The 20206-nt window shown below is 35.4% G+C and overlaps 2 protein-coding genes across 3 annotated transcripts; one reads left to right on the forward strand and one right to left on the reverse strand.

Moving 5' to 3' along the window:
- Nucleotides 1–488: 488 nt before the first annotated feature.
- Nucleotides 489–12207, forward strand: LOC141899344 (DEP domain-containing mTOR-interacting protein-like). The gene is made up of 9 exons (XM_074785595.1): nt 489–731; nt 1087–1271; nt 1706–1835; nt 1925–2103; nt 6294–6479; nt 7683–7805; nt 8093–8163; nt 8445–8549; nt 9207–12207. Exons 1-9 carry the CDS (start codon nt 553–555, stop codon nt 9339–9341), a joined length of 1293 nt encoding a protein of 430 aa, XP_074641696.1. The 5' UTR covers nt 489–552; the 3' UTR covers nt 9342–12207.
- Nucleotides 12208–12642: 435 nt separating this feature from the next.
- On the reverse strand, nt 12643–18881 carry LOC141900356 (ethanolaminephosphotransferase 1-like). Of its 2 annotated transcripts, none has more exons than XM_074787214.1 (9): nt 18825–18881; nt 18350–18418; nt 18043–18235; nt 17446–17708; nt 16933–17044; nt 16770–16818; nt 15765–15945; nt 15067–15249; nt 12643–14922 (listed from the first exon to the last, which is right to left on the reverse strand). In XM_074787214.1, the coding sequence occupies exons 1-9, from the start codon at nt 18879–18881 to the stop codon at nt 14797–14799; spliced, it is 1233 nt and encodes a 410-aa protein (XP_074643315.1). In that variant the 3' UTR covers nt 12643–14796. The 2 variants fall into 2 exon arrangements, with proteins under 2 accessions (XP_074643315.1, XP_074643316.1); XM_074787215.1 differs by lacking the exon at nt 18825–18881 and adding an exon at nt 18495–18562.
- Between the last annotated feature and the right edge of the window lie 1325 nt (nt 18882–20206).

The raw sequence follows: 20206 nt of genomic DNA on the forward strand, positions 1-20206 counted from the left end.
GGAATTACCCCGACGAGGTTCGAATCCTGAATTTCATTAACGAAGGTTTATTGATTTAAATTCTCTCTGGTCATCTTTCTAGATTCACAACTATTCAACGAAAATATTCTATAACGTTTAACCTTTAATGTATTGAAATAGAAAATTACTGACAAAGTGTAATTAAGGCTAAGCTACTTTGAGCGTCAAAATTAATTTTCCAAAGGTTTAGGCGTAATTAGATACCGTAGGCCTACTTATAATTGATAAGTCCTACAAATCCTTTTTAGAATAGATATACTAAATTGTAGATTTGCACATATCGATTTTATATATATTTTATTCTACAACCTTTTATTGTGGTTTCCTACAACATGTATATGCGGTGTAGACTACATGTTATACTGATAAGACTACATGAGGAAATAAACGCATTGACCTCTTTCTATATGAATGATACAATAATATAGAAAAATTGAAATAATAAAATTTAAAATAAAAAACATACACACCAGGAATGGACGCTATCCGCTATTAGGTTATGATTAAAAGTGGAAATGCATCTGAGATAAGATGTCACACTTCAGCAGTACCAGTGCATCATTTGTGTTGAGTTATAAGCATCATTTAATGTCTTCACTTATTTCAAAATCAAGTATTGACTCATCGAGTGTAAACCATATTGGACGACATAGGACGTATTTGTCTAGTGCGTTTGATTACAATATTTTCCTTGCTGCTGAACAGCTAAGGCAAGTATCTACTGGTAATGATAGATTAACCATTGCATTTCGATGATAAGTTTGAATCTGATGATGGTTTATAAAGCCTTCCTTGTGCATGAAAAGGTACAAATCGTCCTGTAGGATTTCGAAATTAACTTAAAGATGAAACCTTTATTAAGATGTTGAATCTGGTCGTGGTTATTAAAATTTGTGACACATTCATTTGTATTTCAGAAGTTGTCATTAAGATATGTTCATTAATTGCCCTAAATGGGCTGTTTGTAATTTACTATATTCATCCCCTTTGCACAGTTGTTATCCATCTATCATCACTGAGGAGATCATTCGAAATGTGATTGAAAATTATATCTCCATTTTACAGGTATAATCTGAAGACCAGCAAGATTCTTATGATAAAAGACCGAAAGTACCACCTGCGGACGTATAAATGCTGTTTTGTTGGCTTTGAAACGGTAGATTGGTTGCTACACCATGGGGAGTCGGATAATCGAGAAACTGCTGTAGCTGTGATGCAACTTCTGCTTGAAAACGGAATTATTCACCACGGTAAGAATTGTAGTCGCTTACTTAATTGCTCTAAGCCTGCTGCTAGGCCTACAGCATATTGAGATTCTATCCCTTATGATATCTCTTGCATGATGTGATGTGATCTCTCTTTTCTCTGGGTTTTACCTAACATTACCCTGAGATGGATCACATAGCCTACTATGACAACATGTTTGTGCTTGGTCTTATAAACACCTTGTACTGGGAGCTGATCTGTGGTGAGAATGAAACCTCGAGTTTAAACTCATTATTTCTGCGAGGTGTATAATTCATATTCTTGGACAAAATATCTCGCATTTCTTCTACAACATGCATATATTTGGATAGGCCTACCTAGCTGAGGGAAAACGATTTTAAAAATCATCCACAATTTGATATACTATTCACTAGGTCTTGTCAATGTTTAGGACTCAAGTATTAAACGTGTATTTCAGTATGTGACGACCACCAATATAAAGATGAGTATCTGTTTTATCGATTCCGACTTGATGACGGTACATACCCCCCAACGGATCAGAGTGAAGCCATTCTTTTCGGATTCGAATTGTATCAACTGCTTCTCAGGTGAGCCAGCGCTAGTTAGTTGTATTGACTGGCTAATAATGTTGGTAATCTTCTTATTGATCATATATGAATTACAATTTTTCTTATAGTACGCGTGATGAAAATACAGTTTTTGGTGACCACATTAAAGATGGACACACATTTCCGAACTCGTTCATCGGATGTGAAGTAGTACAGTGGCTGATTATTCAAGAATCGCTGGCCAAATGTCGCGAATTTCTGGTTTCACGCATGAAAGATTTAATTGATTATGATGTCATTCGTCATGGTGAGTTCTTTTAGAACTTTATATCTGAAAATATGATATGTACCGGTATCAATACCATTATCCAATAGGTTAATCAAATACTAGTAGGCTACAATATCAGTGACAACAGTTGACTAATTTGATGTCCAAAATGATTGATTTTTATTACGGGTAAGTGGAATTGCTTGGAAGGTCAGATTTGTGGAACTTTTTATTCAAAGCATTTATGACCCCTTGACTTGCACTTTGGACTTATAGTTACTCCATTTATGAGACAGACCTCAGATAATATTGTACACAAACTTGACAAAAATCATTTGTCACAATTTCGTGCACGGGACAAACTTTGGCCAATATGATAGAAGGTACTCGTCTTGACTTTTGCTCCCGATTGGCACAACTACGTGTTACTTTGGCCATCTGCCAAGAATTAATATCTCACCATCAGTTAATCGAGATAATCATTAACATATACATAGCTTTATTATGGCACCAATAATTGTGTGCGGCAAACCTTCCTTGTTTTTTTTTTTAAAGAAATCATTTTCCTACGATTCATTTTGAAAATATTGAAAAAAGGTTGTTCAAAGGATTATTTCCAATGCGAGAAAGTATGTTTTAAGTGATGATGCATTTACTGGTTTTATGGTATAAAACCATAAAATGTCTATGATGCGTCTGACATAATTCAATGGTTAATGGGTGAACCTAAGGTCAAATCTTGGCTCTCATTTCTAATATGACCTAATTTTATGGATCTTGCTTTGAAAAATCATAGTTTTGTTACCATTTTCCATGTATAATCATATCATATTCGGAATTGTACGAAATGACCTGTTATTTGATCTGATTCATTATGAACGTTTTCAACCAGTCTGACTGACATACTTATAAGCCTATACACGTTGCTCCCAGGAAAATATTTTTGAAATACAATTTCATCATGATATCAATACGCATGACTGTGTGCATATAATAAGACGATACATAATTCTAGAAGAAACAATCTGAATTTTAGGGGAGGTTTCCTACAACAAAGGTCAATGAGCCATGTTTGGTACGTTACACAAGCTGAAAAAACATGTAATGGCATATATTTTTGTTTTTCTCTGTAACTGTTTTAATTTGATGATTGCTTTACCCTCTCTGGGTGAAATGTGCAGTAAATTACAATGAACTGTTTTGCGTTTTATTACTTTTTCCCAATGCTTTTATGTTGATATAAAGGTGTTATGTAGACCTTTAATGCCGACATTGACCGAATAAACTATGAATAGAGGTGTTCAGAAATATCCATTCCATGGTTCCAGGAAGTACTGGGTAATCAGAAAAAAACTTTTTGAAATATTATTATAACCCAGTTAGGAAACATTCGGGAATTAGAGGTTTCCTCTAATCTGGGAAATATTTTTTCCGAAATTCATTTTGCACTTCTCGTTGCATGGATATCAATTGCTTGCCCAAGGGAAATCTTTCCTGAAAATCAAAATGGAATTTTGAATTTACGGTAACTGTGGGAACTATGGAATAAGAATCCATGGTTAAATGAAAGTATAAAGCCATGTTTGTTGTTTATTTTTTTTCTCCCTCCCAGACTGTGAGCGTAGGTGTTTCTTCACCCAGCTCATCTTGTTTGTATTTATACCATGAACTACTTAAATACAGCAGTTCATTCACACCAGTGAACCCTGCGCGCTAGTGTTGTTAGTTTCTGTGAACAGGACTTCACTTTAGTACTCCCGTTGAGCTGTTCTTTGCTACAACCGAGCTTTTTAGGATCTTGAAAAGAGATTTCTCTTTTGTGCGCGGGAAACTTCCATGTGAACGAACGAACGACTGAATGAGTTTTTATGTGACATTTGTACTAGCGCGAATAAGTGACTAGCTCTCGTAGTCTGACTCTGCGTTCACAGATAGAGAGAGGTAGATCGTATATGAGTGCCAGTTGCATTAAAACTTTGCCGCTGTCTGTCAGTTTACTCCGAGACAAGTTCCGGCATTTATATTCTAAAAGCAAGAGTTAAGGCTGATGGATACAGAGTGGCCTAATATTCATGAGGAATGGATCATAGATAAGCGATTTGATGGAAACAAACATTTAAGGTAAACAAAACAACTCAAAACAGTTCTGATAAAAATGCTAAATTGAACTTGATCTGATATTACTTTGGTCGCTTTTTCGGTTTCAAAGTTCAGTGTAATCGGGACCCAAACATGATGTTTGGGTCCCGATTACACTGAACTTGTGGGTACTTCTTCCATGTGACTACTAAGGACTCAAAAAGTCCATGCATTCACTGATAAATGAAAATCCATCCGAAATACGTGGATGGTGAATCTTATTCATTCTAAAAATGATTATCTCTAACATTTAATCTGTATTTTTAATTGAAATATTTGTACCATTGCTATTTTTGTTCCATATGGCAGACAGACGGAACACGCCGACTGTCAACAGCTGGTTTTAGATTTACACGTGCCATGCTCATGATTGTCGAATGTCTATGAGGTCAAATGTGAAAATATCTCGAATTTCCATTGAGATCTTGTTTCTATTCATTCAAACATGGATTATTTTTTAAATAGCGGTTTGCGTCATTTGGTTTTTAGATCAAAACATTATGGTTATCGTCCTGGAAAAATTTTGAAAAATTTTGTTGCAAAATTCCTGGCTAATTGGCTATTGGTTTAGTGGTAGTTAGGGATCACTTGAGTTTTTTTTTTTATAGATGTCATATCACAATAGCTAGGTGTGTATAAAAAATATGCTCGACCTGAAGCTGTCCGTCGTGTAGTACCGTTTCAATTAACCTGTTATATATTACAATTTCGATGTCACCTTCTAATTGATAAACCTAAAGGTGAAAATAAGGTGAAATACTCGAAAGCACACGCAGCATATCAACATACTTTAAACTCAATGTCCAGTCATGCAATTGTATGCATGTCCATCTGTTGTAAGTGCGCTCCTGCTGTCATATCATTATCTGTTCACAACACTATTTGTATTTACAGTTTTACTCTCATTAGACTGACATGTTGTAAGCGTGGATATATGTATTATATAAGTGGAATAAAATTCGTGTGAGTTATTATTATTTGCGGTTGTAAGAAATGACAATGCACTTAGGAAAATATTCTATGAAATAATGATCTAGAATATTAGACTAAAGTGAACTTCAGGCTCTATTTACCAAATTTCTAGGCAGTTTATTCACATAATTACAGCTCACAATAACTGTTTTAACTCCATGGATCCAGCACTTCTACAGTATGAAAAACTCATGAATTGGGAATATATACCATATATTGGTATAAGCATGCTGGCGGTTAAAATGTCACAGTGAAGTTTCAATAGGTAGAGTAATTTTCAATAAAGTATAGAGACCTAGATGAGGTGCTTATTTCATTAAGAGAAGTTTTAGAGCTTATTAGGTTTACATCTTTTATCATAATTTTTCGTACTATTTCATTTACTCGAGAATTTGCTATCGTTGAGTGGAATCATACGTATTGAATTTGTGCTGTATAATATATATATTTGTATCTGATGGATTGACGTCAGTATCTTTCAGATAGATATTTCCAGGAAATCTGCTCTCGACTAAATGCGACTGCGGATCAATAGTCATAGCTGCTGTTGATATTAGAAATAAATGTGTTAGGATTGCCGTAGAATGAAAAATTTCTCAATTTACTATTTATTCGGCATGTGTAACGCCATCTGACTTTTTTGCCCTATCAACATTGACATCCTGTGATTTTTCTAATCGCCGGAGACTATTGAAAATTGGACTTATGAGTATTGGTTCCATGCGTAGTATTATAGGACTCAGAATTCAATCTAACTTAAACAAATCTGACTGTATGGCCGTGCTCTTTTTATAGCTTTCGCTATTGATTTCAAATTCAGTTTTTGAAATTTTTGAATTTTCCTTACATAAAGCCCATTCATTTTTCTGCGACTACCAACAACGAAAACCTTTTAGCTCACAGGTTTATATTTATGGTTTTATAATGTTTATTATGAGTATGTGATCGGTAGGTAACGTCACTTTAGTTCTGTGAAACTATGGATTTGTGGATTCTCTTCTGTGCAGGCTAACAATAGACCACCTAGGATCTCAGTCACAAAAGGGAATATAATGCAGAAAGGGGTAGTCTTAAGTGAAGTTCTTGTTTCGTAACCATCTTCGTTTCTTTATTCGCAGTAACTGGAGACCATCATTTTCAGGATAATGACCACCTGTATGAGTTTTGCCGGGAATTTACGCAAAAACGAAGTTTAGCTGGACTATTGTTGCAAAATCGAGGCATATCTGAAACTCGTATGATGAATTCACTGGCGAGTCACCCAACCAATTCGACTACGGTGAAATCTCGTCGTTATTCTGTTGGTAAGTGTTTGTACGATCATTTCATAGTTAATCTTTCGCAATCTTCAAACTATTCAACCATTCTTAGATCAGTAGTAATTCTTAAAGTAATGAACCTAGTTCTGAAGATCATTGAAATTGCGGAGAAAGTGAACATCATGGGTCAGATTCTACTAATTATTTTTACAAATTCTTTATTGATGTTTTCAGGAAAATATATAATCTAAAACTTCATTGTACTTTAAATTGTACTACATTTTGAGCCAGGGCTGTAAAAGAACTCATGCATAAATGTGCATAGAATGAAATTTCAATTACAAGCATGTATGGTACACGTCACATGCTCTTGAAAATTAAGTTTCAGGTGTGATTGTGCATTTGTTTTGAAATAGTCCCGAATAACTATTTTTCATCGCATGCCCAGACATGAGACAACCTTCGATATTGAACACACAAGATGACGTGCATTCATTTCAAATCAATCCCTTTTCATATTGATTATAAAAATGAAACATGTTTATTCTATTACGTTTTATCACGAGCATACTGCATGGGCGATCAATCTATGATTTTATTATGCACTTGTAGTTCATGGGTTCTGAAAAGTGTTTATGTTTTGTACGTGAGGCCTATATGTTGAACTCACCATTGCTACACGTGCTGAATGTTGTTCGTCCTTTCCGTGAACTGCATGCAGGGGATGTTTTGTAATAAATTACTTTCTTATTTCCCTTCCAACTTTGTTTTGCCCACTTTGGTTGAATAAATGCTCCACTTTTATCCATATTTTCACAAATTTTACAAGTCTACAAATAAAAAGATTGCCGAAGAGTTTATCTGGAAATTATTGAATATATGATATTCTGTATAATATATGATATTTATTCGCCATGTAAATAATTTGTTAAGAATAGATTTGTCTTAAATTTAGGAAATAAGACATATTCAGCCATGCATTTAGAATGTCCTGACAACCTAGACTACCGTCTGTTTGGTGGAATTGGTCAATGACCTGGCCAGTCATGAAAACATTGCAAAAGGTGGAAATTCCCCACTGTCCATATGTCTATATTTTGGTGCCGTTATTCCTGAGAATAACTCGTAAAATTAACATGCCAGTCAAGAGTAGATAATGTTCAGGACTGGGATAAGTTTAAGACTTTAAGATAGAAGGGTTTAATGTGATGGATTTGAAACTAGAAAATCATTGCCATTCAATTACAGAAAGTGCCGCGAGCAGTTCGAGTCAGGCAAGCATCGAGCGAGAATCATCGGACGCGATCTCGGAAGATGAAATATCGTTGGAAACCGTCCGTCAGAAAAATGCTGGAAAAACACCGAAGCCAAGTATATATCATTTTACTTTCTTGTTCGAAAGTTTCTGATGATGAAAATTTCTTTTGAGGCATGAGCCATATTCTAAAAAGTGTAATTGGCTTAAATTCCGGAGCAAAAGATGAACTGCTCACATTTTTTGCTATGGTTCCAGCACAATTATTGAATTATAGATTATTTCAACAAACCTTATAATGTGATATTTTGGTATTGAATTTTATGGTTTTGAGTTGCAAACATTTGTTCAGGAGGACCATTCCAATTGGAAAAATTGATAATTTTGCTCGATCTATTTTCAGTCATATATCGCAGCGTGTCTGTCGAAGAACTAGAAGAACCAAACAGTCCTTATGTAAAAAAGAATATCCTTGTGAGTACTTCAAACGCGGTTTGATGTTGACTTTGGTGTACTAGACTTCCCGCCCGAAAGCGACGTGAACTGTGTTACTACAATGTATTTCATTAGCGTTGTATCAATAATAATTTGTTTCGTAATGATTGCGTTATTGATTTCCAAAATGCGGAGGGAATGAGGCACATTAGACCGTGTTAATTATGTGATAATGTGTATTGCCGGCAAAAATGGCCTCATTATGTGTCATATGCTTTCAACGATTGAATAAATAATGATGCACTATTTATGTATTATAGATTCAAAGTGACGCTGTTGGTTATGGATTTGTCCTGCGTGGTTGCAATCCAGCGTATGTACAAACAATAGATCCAGCTGGCCCTGCAGCGGCTGCAGGATTAAAGGTGTGTTATAGTCGACCAATCAATGAATACATATTGTATTATATTTAGGAGTATGAAAAATCCCTGTGGTTCCTTCCTTGGTTCACTTACTCGTTCTGGTTCAAGTCCCTTTATTCACTAAACACATCGGAATCCCTAGTATCTCTATGTCAGCTTTGAGAATTGTTCACAGTAAACGATTTTTAGTTTAACATGAAAAATTCAATTTGTGTTGATATATAGAGAATCCAACACTAATAATGAGAAAGATGAAGTCTGAAAAGTTTCCTTTGAGCTGATGATTAATTGATTCTACGTTTCTACTTTAACTTAATATTCCTCTTCAGAGATACAATGGATGTTACTAATTAGGTTATTGTTGAAACGTTGAATCATCGAATTATTAGCTTAAAGGAACCTTTTTGGACTTCATTATCTATCGTTATATCAGTGTGGGAATCTCTATATATTTACACAAATTGAATTTTGATATAGTGTTTCATCATTGGTTATAAATTTGTGTCCTTTAAACTTTTAATCAAACCATTTACCTCACTTGAATTTCCTAGTGAAGGACACTTCCCCTGCAATTTACAGGTTCTTGTCATTGAACTGTATTGTTTGAAGTAAACGAAAAATTATGGGATTTGGTGAAAACCTTTGTATCATTTCTTTTAGGTGCGACATTTGATAGCAATGGTGAACGGAACAAATGTTCTAAGACTTGGACACCGGCAAGTTTCGGACATAATACTGCGAAATGACAGCGTAAACTTAGTGATTATGGTTCATTTTCGTGATGCTTCCATGTAGTCTCATCGCTTGAAAAACTTTTTCAAATCCATTCCATGGCCTGAATATCGGATGAGAGTAAACCATAGACATCATCTATCTAGTCATTTTACGTATGACACGCAATTGTAAATATCGACATTGACATCGGTAGCTCTCTGAGAAACTGGTAATAATGAGACATACCTCGACATCAGTTCAGAAATGGAACTTATTGTAAATACGAATAGAATACTGACCAGCTCATGCGCACTTCGAAATATCGTCTGGCATCTCTTTCTTGTGTAATATGGTTAATCAATATTTTGTATTGTTTCAACGATTGAGATTGACTGAATTTAAATGCGTACTGTCAAAGCAATATTAGGATATATCATATAGTAGCCGAGATTAAAGTTAATTTGAGACCAAACAGAATCAAAGAACATACCAGAAAACGTGTACTGAACATTCAATGGTACAGCTGTATGTACATGTACATGTATTGTATGGATGTAAGGATTTCGTTAAAGAATGTGCCAAGCCGTACACTTTAGTGAAGGAAGTAATGCTACTGAAATGTAGTTACAAATAAGGACGGATGAAAAAATGTAATCAATATACAGAGGAACCGCGTTGTTTGGATATAGAAATTTATCGATGAATACAAACTAAGAATTTCATCCCATAATGGATAATTTTGATAATTTCAGGCCAGATATACCTATATAGATGGCTTTAACGAAATTATTGTCTGGGCCTCTGAAGTTGGTAGTAACAAGGTTCCACTGTTATGTCCTTGCAATTGCACAGTGGCTTAGCAATACTCAAATTGATTGCACTAACTAAGTTACTTCAAAAGAGTGGCATTTAATGAATTTTTAATGAAAAATCCTTCCAAAATCTTGCAAAATGCAGTATACTTAACAAGCAAATAGGGGCTTAATAGCGATACTCTGAGTTGGTTAGTCGGTATTGCATTGGTCATCTATTTCGGGTGGAAATGATGGCTTCAATTTAAACTAAAGGTATTCAGGTATATTTACATAATACGTACGTTATTTACATGGTAAAGAATTCATGGTGCTATGTTGTTAATATTATATTATTGTTACTATGCTTTTTATTCGACTGTGATTTTGATAAGATTTACCTGTAGATCATGTAGAAGACTGTTTTAATATTTTTCCTCATGAGGTGGGTAAATTCCTTATCGTAAATATAGAATATGCGAGGACATTGATTTATGAAGTACTCGACTGAGTAGATGGTACTTTTTGATGTTCTACAGGTGAAGCATAATCTTGAAGTGATGTGGCCTTGGCAGATGTGGAAGACAAAATTGATCATTTATCATATATAGCAAGACTTCCTTCTGTTCAAAGCATAAATAACTTTGTGTGAAAACTACCAGAATTGGTAGAAACTGTTAAGGCCAATTTGTCTAGATTTGTTGAATTATAGGTCATGACAATCCGGCATAAGAGGCTTTTAAATTTATGATGATCATATGATAATCATTTTAGGCATATGTCGGTAAATTTCTGGGGCTTTATATTAGTCATGGTGTGAAATCATTCTGTCACCTAGCTGTTGCAACTATCAGTGTTTAGTTTGTTTTCACTTCATGCACACACAAAATGAATAACCTTTCAGTTAAGAAAAAAGAAACGTTATATGTATTTTATGTAAAAGCTATATATTTTATGGTAATTTGTTATATTTTGAGCCTATGAAAAATTTTAGAATGTAAAACAATGGTTTTTAGGCCTCCTCTCCGGTGAAAATTATCAGGGCCTGGTGGATTGGAAAAAAAATTACTGTTTTAAGTGTATTTTTGTAAATCGTTTTTAAAACTAGGCTATGTCTCAACACTTTAAAAGAATTAGAAATCTAAAAAAATACTGATTGGGTTTTGTTTTTGAAAATGGCTGTAGTTGTCTTCAATAATCAAACTTCATAAGCAAGTTTCAATCATTAATGCTTTCTCAAAACTATGCAAAATGCCTGCTTTCATCAAACACTTTATAATCTCTGGCAGGTATAGGAAAATCATGACCATTAATTATGTCATATCATAACATTTATTTTCATTGTTTATTAGTCGTATCGAATATTATTTTTGTTGGGATATTTGGGCATTCTTTGTGGGCATTGTTTATCCAGAAAGTTAATCAAGAAATAACTATCTACACCACTGCTGTAGTTTCAGGCTGGTGGTTGATGAAGAACGAACTTTTGCGCTAAAGATTGGTTTCTACCGCATTTTCAGCACACGCTGAACTTGTAACATAGGATGATACCTTGTAGTTTATTCGCGGGACGTATTGGCAGTTAGCCTACATTAGCATTGTAGGTCGAATATTCGAACACAACACTAAACGCAACCTAGACCTTCATTTACAATGCATTCCAGGAAATAAATTTAATATGTTACATTTTTTAGTGTGAGCAAGTTTCATGTGATGTTTGGCTACCAGTACTGGGTTTAGTGTTCTAGATGTCTGGGTTACTAGATTTAATTTTGAATGTCTGCCAACATTTTTAGTGTCGGTTGTTAGAAAACAGAAGTACATTAAAACGTCGTCATTGATCTAGATCTGAAATGGGGTTGAAATGTCGGGTTCCATGCCCGGACTCAAAAGATTTGGCAATTCTGTAACCATCACTGTATAATTTTCAATCACAGTCTGCCTTATTAGCGTAAATTAACTTGTATAATAGGACCCGTTAATTATTGCTGAATTTTAATCGGAGAACTGGGTGTATAAGCAGTTTCTCGTTTACAATTTTTGTATGAAATAAAGATAGGAAAATCTTCTGCAATCATGTACTGGTATCTTGTTCAATTTCGTTCTCGATGTGAACTTTCAAATGAAGCAGCAATCAAAGGACCAATCTGTAAATAGTGGCATGGCACCTGATACCTATCAAAACTTGAATCCAGGGTTGGTTAGCAGTATTCAAAAGCTATTGTATGCTATTTTTTCGTTCCATTCAATAGACATACCGATTGATAACCTTTGAACTTGCCTCAAATACACAACCTATGCAGATAGACCTATCCTACCACCTCATGTAAAATTGATGCCACCCCCATATATTTACTATCTAGCCCCTGCCTCTTTCAGAGATGTGTTCATATATACAACAGTAAATAGGCCTTTTCCAGGTTACTTTCAGTATACATCTACCTACCAGTATGTATTATTTTTGGATCCCAACACATTTTCCTCATTTCAATCGATTCCTGTCTAAATTGAACCAGTATGATATATTTCGCCTAACAATGAAAATAAGAAACAAACCGTCCGTTGATTTAAAATTTATGAATTCTATTTTCATTAGTTAAATACAACATTTCCATGGAACTACGCTATTTTTAAAATGTCATCATACAGTTATTATAACATACTGCACCACAATTCTATATTGTACTACAATGTGACACATAACTGAAATTAAAGCCAAATCATTGAAATGAAGGATTTCTCGCACAAAAAAAACAGGATGCTGAGTAGATATAGCTTTTAAATTAGTGGAACAATATAAGCCCATACCATTGGATAGTTTATCACTATCGCGAAATAATTCTAACAATTTTCAAATATTTTGTCATATAATCAGAGATAGATTTTTGAGGCTGCTTTGACTAGCAAGATTTTTGGCCCCACATTTGACTTGCACCATTGTGAAAAATAATTAGTAATACTTAACAATTTTGCAGTGAAAAGCCTGACTATCACAGCACCTAAACCGGCCTGTTGTAAGTATCTAACTACAGCTAAATATAAATTCACAGAATGATCTAATATGGGTATTGATGGGAGATCTTCCGTCCTTCCTTGCCATACCTTTCTAGTTTGCACCAACGAGAACCTTTCTTCAAAAATCATGCTCGAAGACATACATTTAAAGGTCAGCTTTAAATTGAAATTCAATGGAGAAAATCATAAAACACTTCAATAAAGATTTTTGCCATGAACGAGTTGTCGCGCAGTACAACAAATATTTTTTCAATCTATTTCGCAATCGTTGAATTGATTCAAATAAATTGAATGACTCATTCGGTTACGTGTCTAGAATAATACTGAATTCAACAATCTTAAGTACACAAATAAATCGACAGTTATTTTTAGAATAATAATAATAGAACATTGATAAATCACAATAGTAAATAATCATCTCGTACATTCAATAGCATATCAGCCCTACAAGAAATTCGAAATTTTGGCCCCATTCAATTATTCACCCCCCCCCCCCAAACTAAGCAAGGACCAAGTTGGGGTGAGTTGAGTTTATTTCGATGATTTTGAACTCTAGGCCACACAGTTCTAAGTGATTTTCGATTCATCAAAATCAATTATTATTGATTAATGTACAGCTGGCCAGCATTTTTCAAGCAGTGATTAAAGCCCTATTTTTTGAAACCCATCTCAACTTAATCACTAGGATAAAATCCTTTAGAGAATTTCTCCCTGTAATAACCGGGATAGTCTTATCGCAAGCCCACCCCTGTCAGATTATTTTGGACTGTATTTAACAACCCAGACCACTCCAGTCATAGATTATTTTGGACTGTATTCAACAATATCCAAGTTTAACTTCATATCGTATTGCCAGCCTAAGGTCAGAAAAAATATGTCTCAATTGAAGAATGGATCCGACTTGAACCGAGTCTACTGTTAATTAATCGGATTTGCGAACGCGTCGTGCTAAAAATGAGATCAACGGAAGCAATAAACATAAAGAGTATTTGTGAATTTTAACGCCTTTGATCGTTGTGTAAGAATTGAAAAGTACTCAATATCGTTGACTAATCATAGATCGATTAATTGAATAAACAGCAAATCACACATGTGTATTTGTAGAATAAGAAGAAATGTTCAAATCAACACAAAAATGTTGAAAATATATAAAGCCAAGTAAAAAATCGTAAATACAAATGGAAACGTAGCAAAGCCAAATAACACAAATGTAGACACGGGTGAAAAATGTTTCATATGAACAATATGGCATTAAAACATTCTTTACTACCTTCCACTACTACTAAAAGAGTCTTCATTAATTATTCTTAAGTTTATACTAAAAAACTTTTTGATACATCTTGACATTTATTCTTTCTTCATTTCAGCAACCCAAATTAAAGACATACCACTTAGCAAATGAACATTACAATTTTTCTGGTGGTCGACACTCGAGCCAAATACCTAACAAAAACCCGATTCAACTCTTATCTTTGATTTGTAATTTCAGTCCGCAGAGTTTTACAAAATGTTTAAAACAATGGTAAATAAGTACGGCCGTCCAGCATAGTGCTCTCGCGGCGGCAATCTCAATGGATGGATTGTCACATTTACTATGATTGCGACACAACAAATCATTATTTAGAAGATAATAATTTTCCTAACGTTAACGAGTGATGAACTTAAAAGATAATTTCTGTCCCAAAATAGTCTTATCAGTGAGTGTGATGATGTACAGGGAGTCGGAGCGCTTATGTTTTTGGTTGTTGCGGGACTTTCTTTTTCTTGGTTCCATTCATCTGGAAATGCGGTCCGTACGGGTTCGGTTTCTCCAAGGAAAATACGTGTATGTTGAACTTTTCGCTCAGCTGATAAACCTGAAACAAACGATACGATGAATTGAGCATTTTCGGCCAAGCGCCGACGCGAAAGATTTAAAAATATCCAGAACATCATCGAAAGATAATTTCGATCAAGATGTACGACGTACAGCGTTCTTACAGTTTCAAACTACTACTTACCACCGTCACTCCGTAATGAACGTGCGCCATAGTAACAAATATTGCGTAACCCAACAAAGCGTGAAGTTCATATACAGCTAAAGGAGTGAAAATGACCAGTGGTACCATGATAACGAGTGGCACCAGTATCCAGTGAAACAATATACTACGTGTATTACTCATCTGATTGACGATCAAATAACACTGGAAAAGATAATGGCGAATGATCATCGTGCTGTTGATGATAATGGATATAACATTCATTAAGTCATTATAAGAGAAAACTAGCACCTGAAAGAAGAACAATGTAAGATATCTTAACATTTCAGTTACTCAATGGGATACCGGCACACACCAGATGGTGCAACAGTTCACTGAGTTATTTGCCGCAAAATTTGTTCGTTATAAATGAAATTTGAACTGGATTTCCGAAGAGTCTTAAAAGTTTCCTTGAGTTTATAATTTATTCATATTTTCGATACCATCAAGAATACTGAATTCCTGAAACAAGACTCGCTTTCCCACTCAGTGTATGGAAAAGATTTTACTGAAAATTTATTTTCTTATTGAAAACATCGAATCCAATTTAATCGAAACGTAGAAATTGATGTGCAGTAACCCGGCGACCACTAGTGAACCAACATGGAATCCTTGCGTGCCACAGTAGCGATGCCGGTACTCCATCGCTATGAGCCGTTTCCACGACTGTCCATACTTACACATATATTAGAGAAGCCGGTTCCTATAACCCACATCATTAGTCGCGGTTGTTTGTCAACGATTCCTGATGGCGATAAATGAGACCACAGCAGAATCATCGCAAAAAATGTTATGGCACTGACACCTGGACGAATCGCCTCCGAAAAACTTCTCATTTTTCCAGTTTTATCGACATATGACCTGGAATAACACAGATAGACAAAACATTCAGACAAAATTCTCATTCCTGAGGTTAGCAATTACATTTAACCCTTTCAGTGCTGTCTATAAATCAATACCCAAAAGTACTGGTGATAATTTGAAATTTAAAAGAAATTCCACACTAGTATATCGAACAACAGCGGACCACTCTGCACCTACACCGCAGCCAGGTGTATCGTTAGCTACTAATATTTCACTGTTTAACACCTTTCAATAGCGATTGAAAGTGATTACTTATAACAACAATACCTGGTACATCGCAGTGCGGTGTGCTAGCAAAGTCCATCAATGATTTATACACCGCACTGAAAGGGTAAACCACCTAAATCTCTTTGCTTACTTAAAATTGTACGAAGCTACTAACACAGAGTAGATATAAGACTTAATACATGAATGGTTCGAAAACCACACTCAAACGCGGTGAACGGATAATAAGATAAAAACCCACTATGTACAAATTTCTAATCAAAAGAATTTTAAATGAGGAATTTATTTATTCAAACAATCTTAAATATAAAATGGGATCATTCATTTATTACGTACGCATAAAATTTGATTTTTTTCAACCCCCCTCCCTCTCTGTACGCAAATTCTGCCATTTTTTTCATATACATTAAGCATTACAGTACGCAATTGCACTGAACCCCTCCCCTATTGAGTACGTAATAAATGAATGACCCCAATACACGACGTTTCGATCTCACCCTAGAGATCATCAGGTGTGAGTAGATAAATTCTTGATTTTAAAATTCTTTTAATTTGTACATAGTGGGCTTTTTTATTATTACATGAATATTGCTTACCTGTATATATTCCATATACTCATGGGAAGTGAAAGTGCAAAGCATCCACCTGAAAACAGAGGAAAGGCAATTGTTCCAGGAGCTAATTCTTCTTATAAGGTTTACGAGTTAAATCGACGTTATTATTGAATATGATCAGAGAAAAGCCATCAATCGAACTCACCAAGCATAAGCAGTACAGATACATCTGCAAACGTCATCTCCAGATAAGGGACTCGGAACTTGATCGATTTATAACCATTGAAATACAAATAAACAAAAAAAATCGACAAAGTCTGAAAAACAAGATTAAAAAGAGATGTTAACCATTAATCAGTTTAATTTTACAACTCTTGGGATGGTCCTTCGTAATCCAGACACAATTATATTGGGCTGCCAAAAAATTTTAGAAGATTCGTAGAGCAGCCATGTTAACTGGGTTTAGAATAAATAATGAGACGAGTAGTAATATAAAGGTTAACTATTTATTTGATGCAAGAGCTCTCGCTACTAAAATGTATAGAAGCTTCATCAGGTGAATTACATTTTCAGTACACACAAAGAAAACAATTGACTCATACTGTTATATTGAAATTCTATGGTGACTGATAAATGATTGCTGTCCGTTTAAGTGAACCTAGTCATTTTCGTTCATAAAAAACTTCAAAACGTGCAATGAGAATGAGGCTTTACTTACGTATTGACTGATATCGTAGCCCCACGGTAGAAACAGCACTCCCGTTAAATATTTCTCCCAGTGCGACATGAAAAACGTCACACAGCAACTCATCGTTAAATAAACGAACAGCAGAGCATCGCCGCCCCAGATACCGCGACCGAACGGCGACATCATAATCACCGGTAGAAATGACACGACCCAGCTGTCCAAACCGTGATCGAATAATTCACCTAGCGGAGTACTGGAACCCGTTCGTCGCGCTTGTTTACCATCGCAGCCATCTGCAAATAAAAATGTAAAATACCATTGAGCTAGGTATAAAAGGAGAATCAATCAATGATCAGCGACCTATACTCCAGAGTTGATTGGCTCAGATTATGGCATATTTTCTTATTGCAATTCATTAAGATAATGACCCATCCCGCTCCACCTACCCAGAAATCTGGAGAATTTATCATAGTCCCAAAAATCTGAGGCAAAAGCAGAACTTCTCTACTGTATTTACATTTCATCAAAATGTCAAAAATAGATTTTCTCAAGATTTAGAACTTAATTCACTATCCTCTAGAATTCAAGCCATAAACCTGGCCCTGTTTTTAGCATAATAATACTTACCTAAAGTATGCGCTATAAAGTTGTTGATCGAACACATCAGCCACACCCATGGCATAATAGGTGGATAATAAGGAACAGCATCGGTAGATGCGTAGAAATGCAGATCAAAGTACGTCAGTACGAAGTAATTCAAGATAATAAGTAGAAAGCCGGAAAACGTCATCAGATTCGGAGCAACCCATTTCGGCACAATCTAAAATAATGAAAAACAGAAGATTCGATTTATTGCTGGGAAACGAAAAGAAGGTTCTCTTACGATGAAAATTCATTGAAATGAGCACCACGCAGCTTTAGACATTTGACTTACTTTTATGCACTGATTCCAAAATGGATGAGAAATGTACGTGCTCAATGGGCTGTTATCAACAGACCAATACTGAAAAATAAAACAAGAATACAGTTGAAAGCAGCAATAACGGGTTTCTGGCATTGATTATGCGAGATTTTCTGACTTAAGTTGACGATTCAGGATTTCAACGGCAGCCACTTCACTGCAATCTTTAAGCTTAACTACTTGAGCAATCCCAAGAGAAGAGAAAGATTTTGGAAAGTCCAAAAGTATAGGTGTGTAAGTAAAGTTTATTCGGTTATTCGGACCCTACTACGCATCTGCCACCTGCGGGATTTTTACAGAACTAAAAAACATTCGATTCAGATTTCATTCTATTTATCTCGTACTCAGTGCTTGTTGATAACACATTTTCATAAACAGAGCCACTTTCATGCAAATCTTTCTTGCTTGATTTCATCAGTTATAATTCAAAAAACCTACAATCAATCACCTTATACTTATCAAAACCTTTCGATATCTCCGGCGTAATGTATTCCATAATCGCCATTTTTTTAACTGGTTAGTATTCGATCGTATGCAACGGCGTATGTAATTCGTTATCCGGGATTCGAACCTGGAACGTCGTTCGGGACACGAGCTCGCGAAATTCTGTTGCTCGAATTGAAAGAAATGCTTCAAATAGTTGTACTCACCGGACTCATATAAATCGGTTAGACACTGAAAAGTGGTAACTTTCTGGAAATATTAGAATAAATCTGACGACCGTGTACATATCAATAAACAAATTCTGAATCTGTCTCGTCATTCGGCGGTTTTCGATAGTACATGTAATTTCGTTTATACGGCAACTGTAATTTCCTTGCATCGACTGTTTTTAGCGGGCATGATCGGAGACGAAAGACACCGGAGTTGGAGACGATTTCAAAGGAACCGGCAAACTTTTTTCATAGTGGGTGATTTACTGACTCGTCGAGCATGGTCAGAGTCCCGATTAGACGATTTGGCCCGAGTCAAGCTTGTTCAAATTTGGTCCAGTGCCTAAGAGAGCGCACTGTTCACACGTAAATCACTCACTTGTTTCTAAATGCTATCAAAACGATGCAGCGAAATGCAAGAGGAGTCATTTCGAGCACATCGGTATTCACACATCAGTCGTAGGGCCAAATTTTTTCCCAAGATATATGGTAAGGCATTCTCTTGTCCTCTTATATCGTCAATCAAGTTTGGATAGATAGATAATTTTGCTTGATTGAAAATCAAATTTGATGTTGATTGATGAAAACTATTCGACCAATTTGGATTTTTACAATTTAGCGGGGTTCGGTGCAGACGTCACATAGATACTTGGATACGCGGTCGTCAAGGAAAACCATAGGGCACCATAGCAACAAATGTCATAGCAAAATCACATTTCGTGAAAGCGGTCATAATTTTACGATGCTGTGTGATATGATTTATTTTGCACGATGTTTTCTTTGAGATTATTCTCAATTTGTTGCTTTATTCTCTTGGCTACTCCGGGGGGAGTCGATGGAGATGAAAACTTCCTAGATTACTCGTGAGTATGAACCAGGCACATCGAATACTGTTTTAGATTTAAATGAGTGGAGGCTCATGATATCAAACAAAATATCCGATCGTATGCTCCTTTTGGTAATGATCGGTGCCACGTCGTTATGCAATGTTATATTCATGATGAACCGTCTGTTAAACTTTTTCCAGTATCTTGAACTGTGTATTCGGGTACGTGGCAGAAATCTTTTCGATTTTCTACCGATATAATGGAGATGAAATAGTCGCTGAGAAATACTACCAGAAGTAAGTAAGAATAAAAGAAAAGTATCCTTATTTTCAGGTTGATGCTCGGTTACC

The sequence above is a fragment of the Tubulanus polymorphus genome, chromosome 2 (genome assembly GCF_964204645.1).
Source record: "Tubulanus polymorphus chromosome 2, tnTubPoly1.2, whole genome shotgun sequence".
Lineage (NCBI taxonomy): Eukaryota > Metazoa > Nemertea > Palaeonemertea > Tubulaniformes > Tubulanidae > Tubulanus > Tubulanus polymorphus.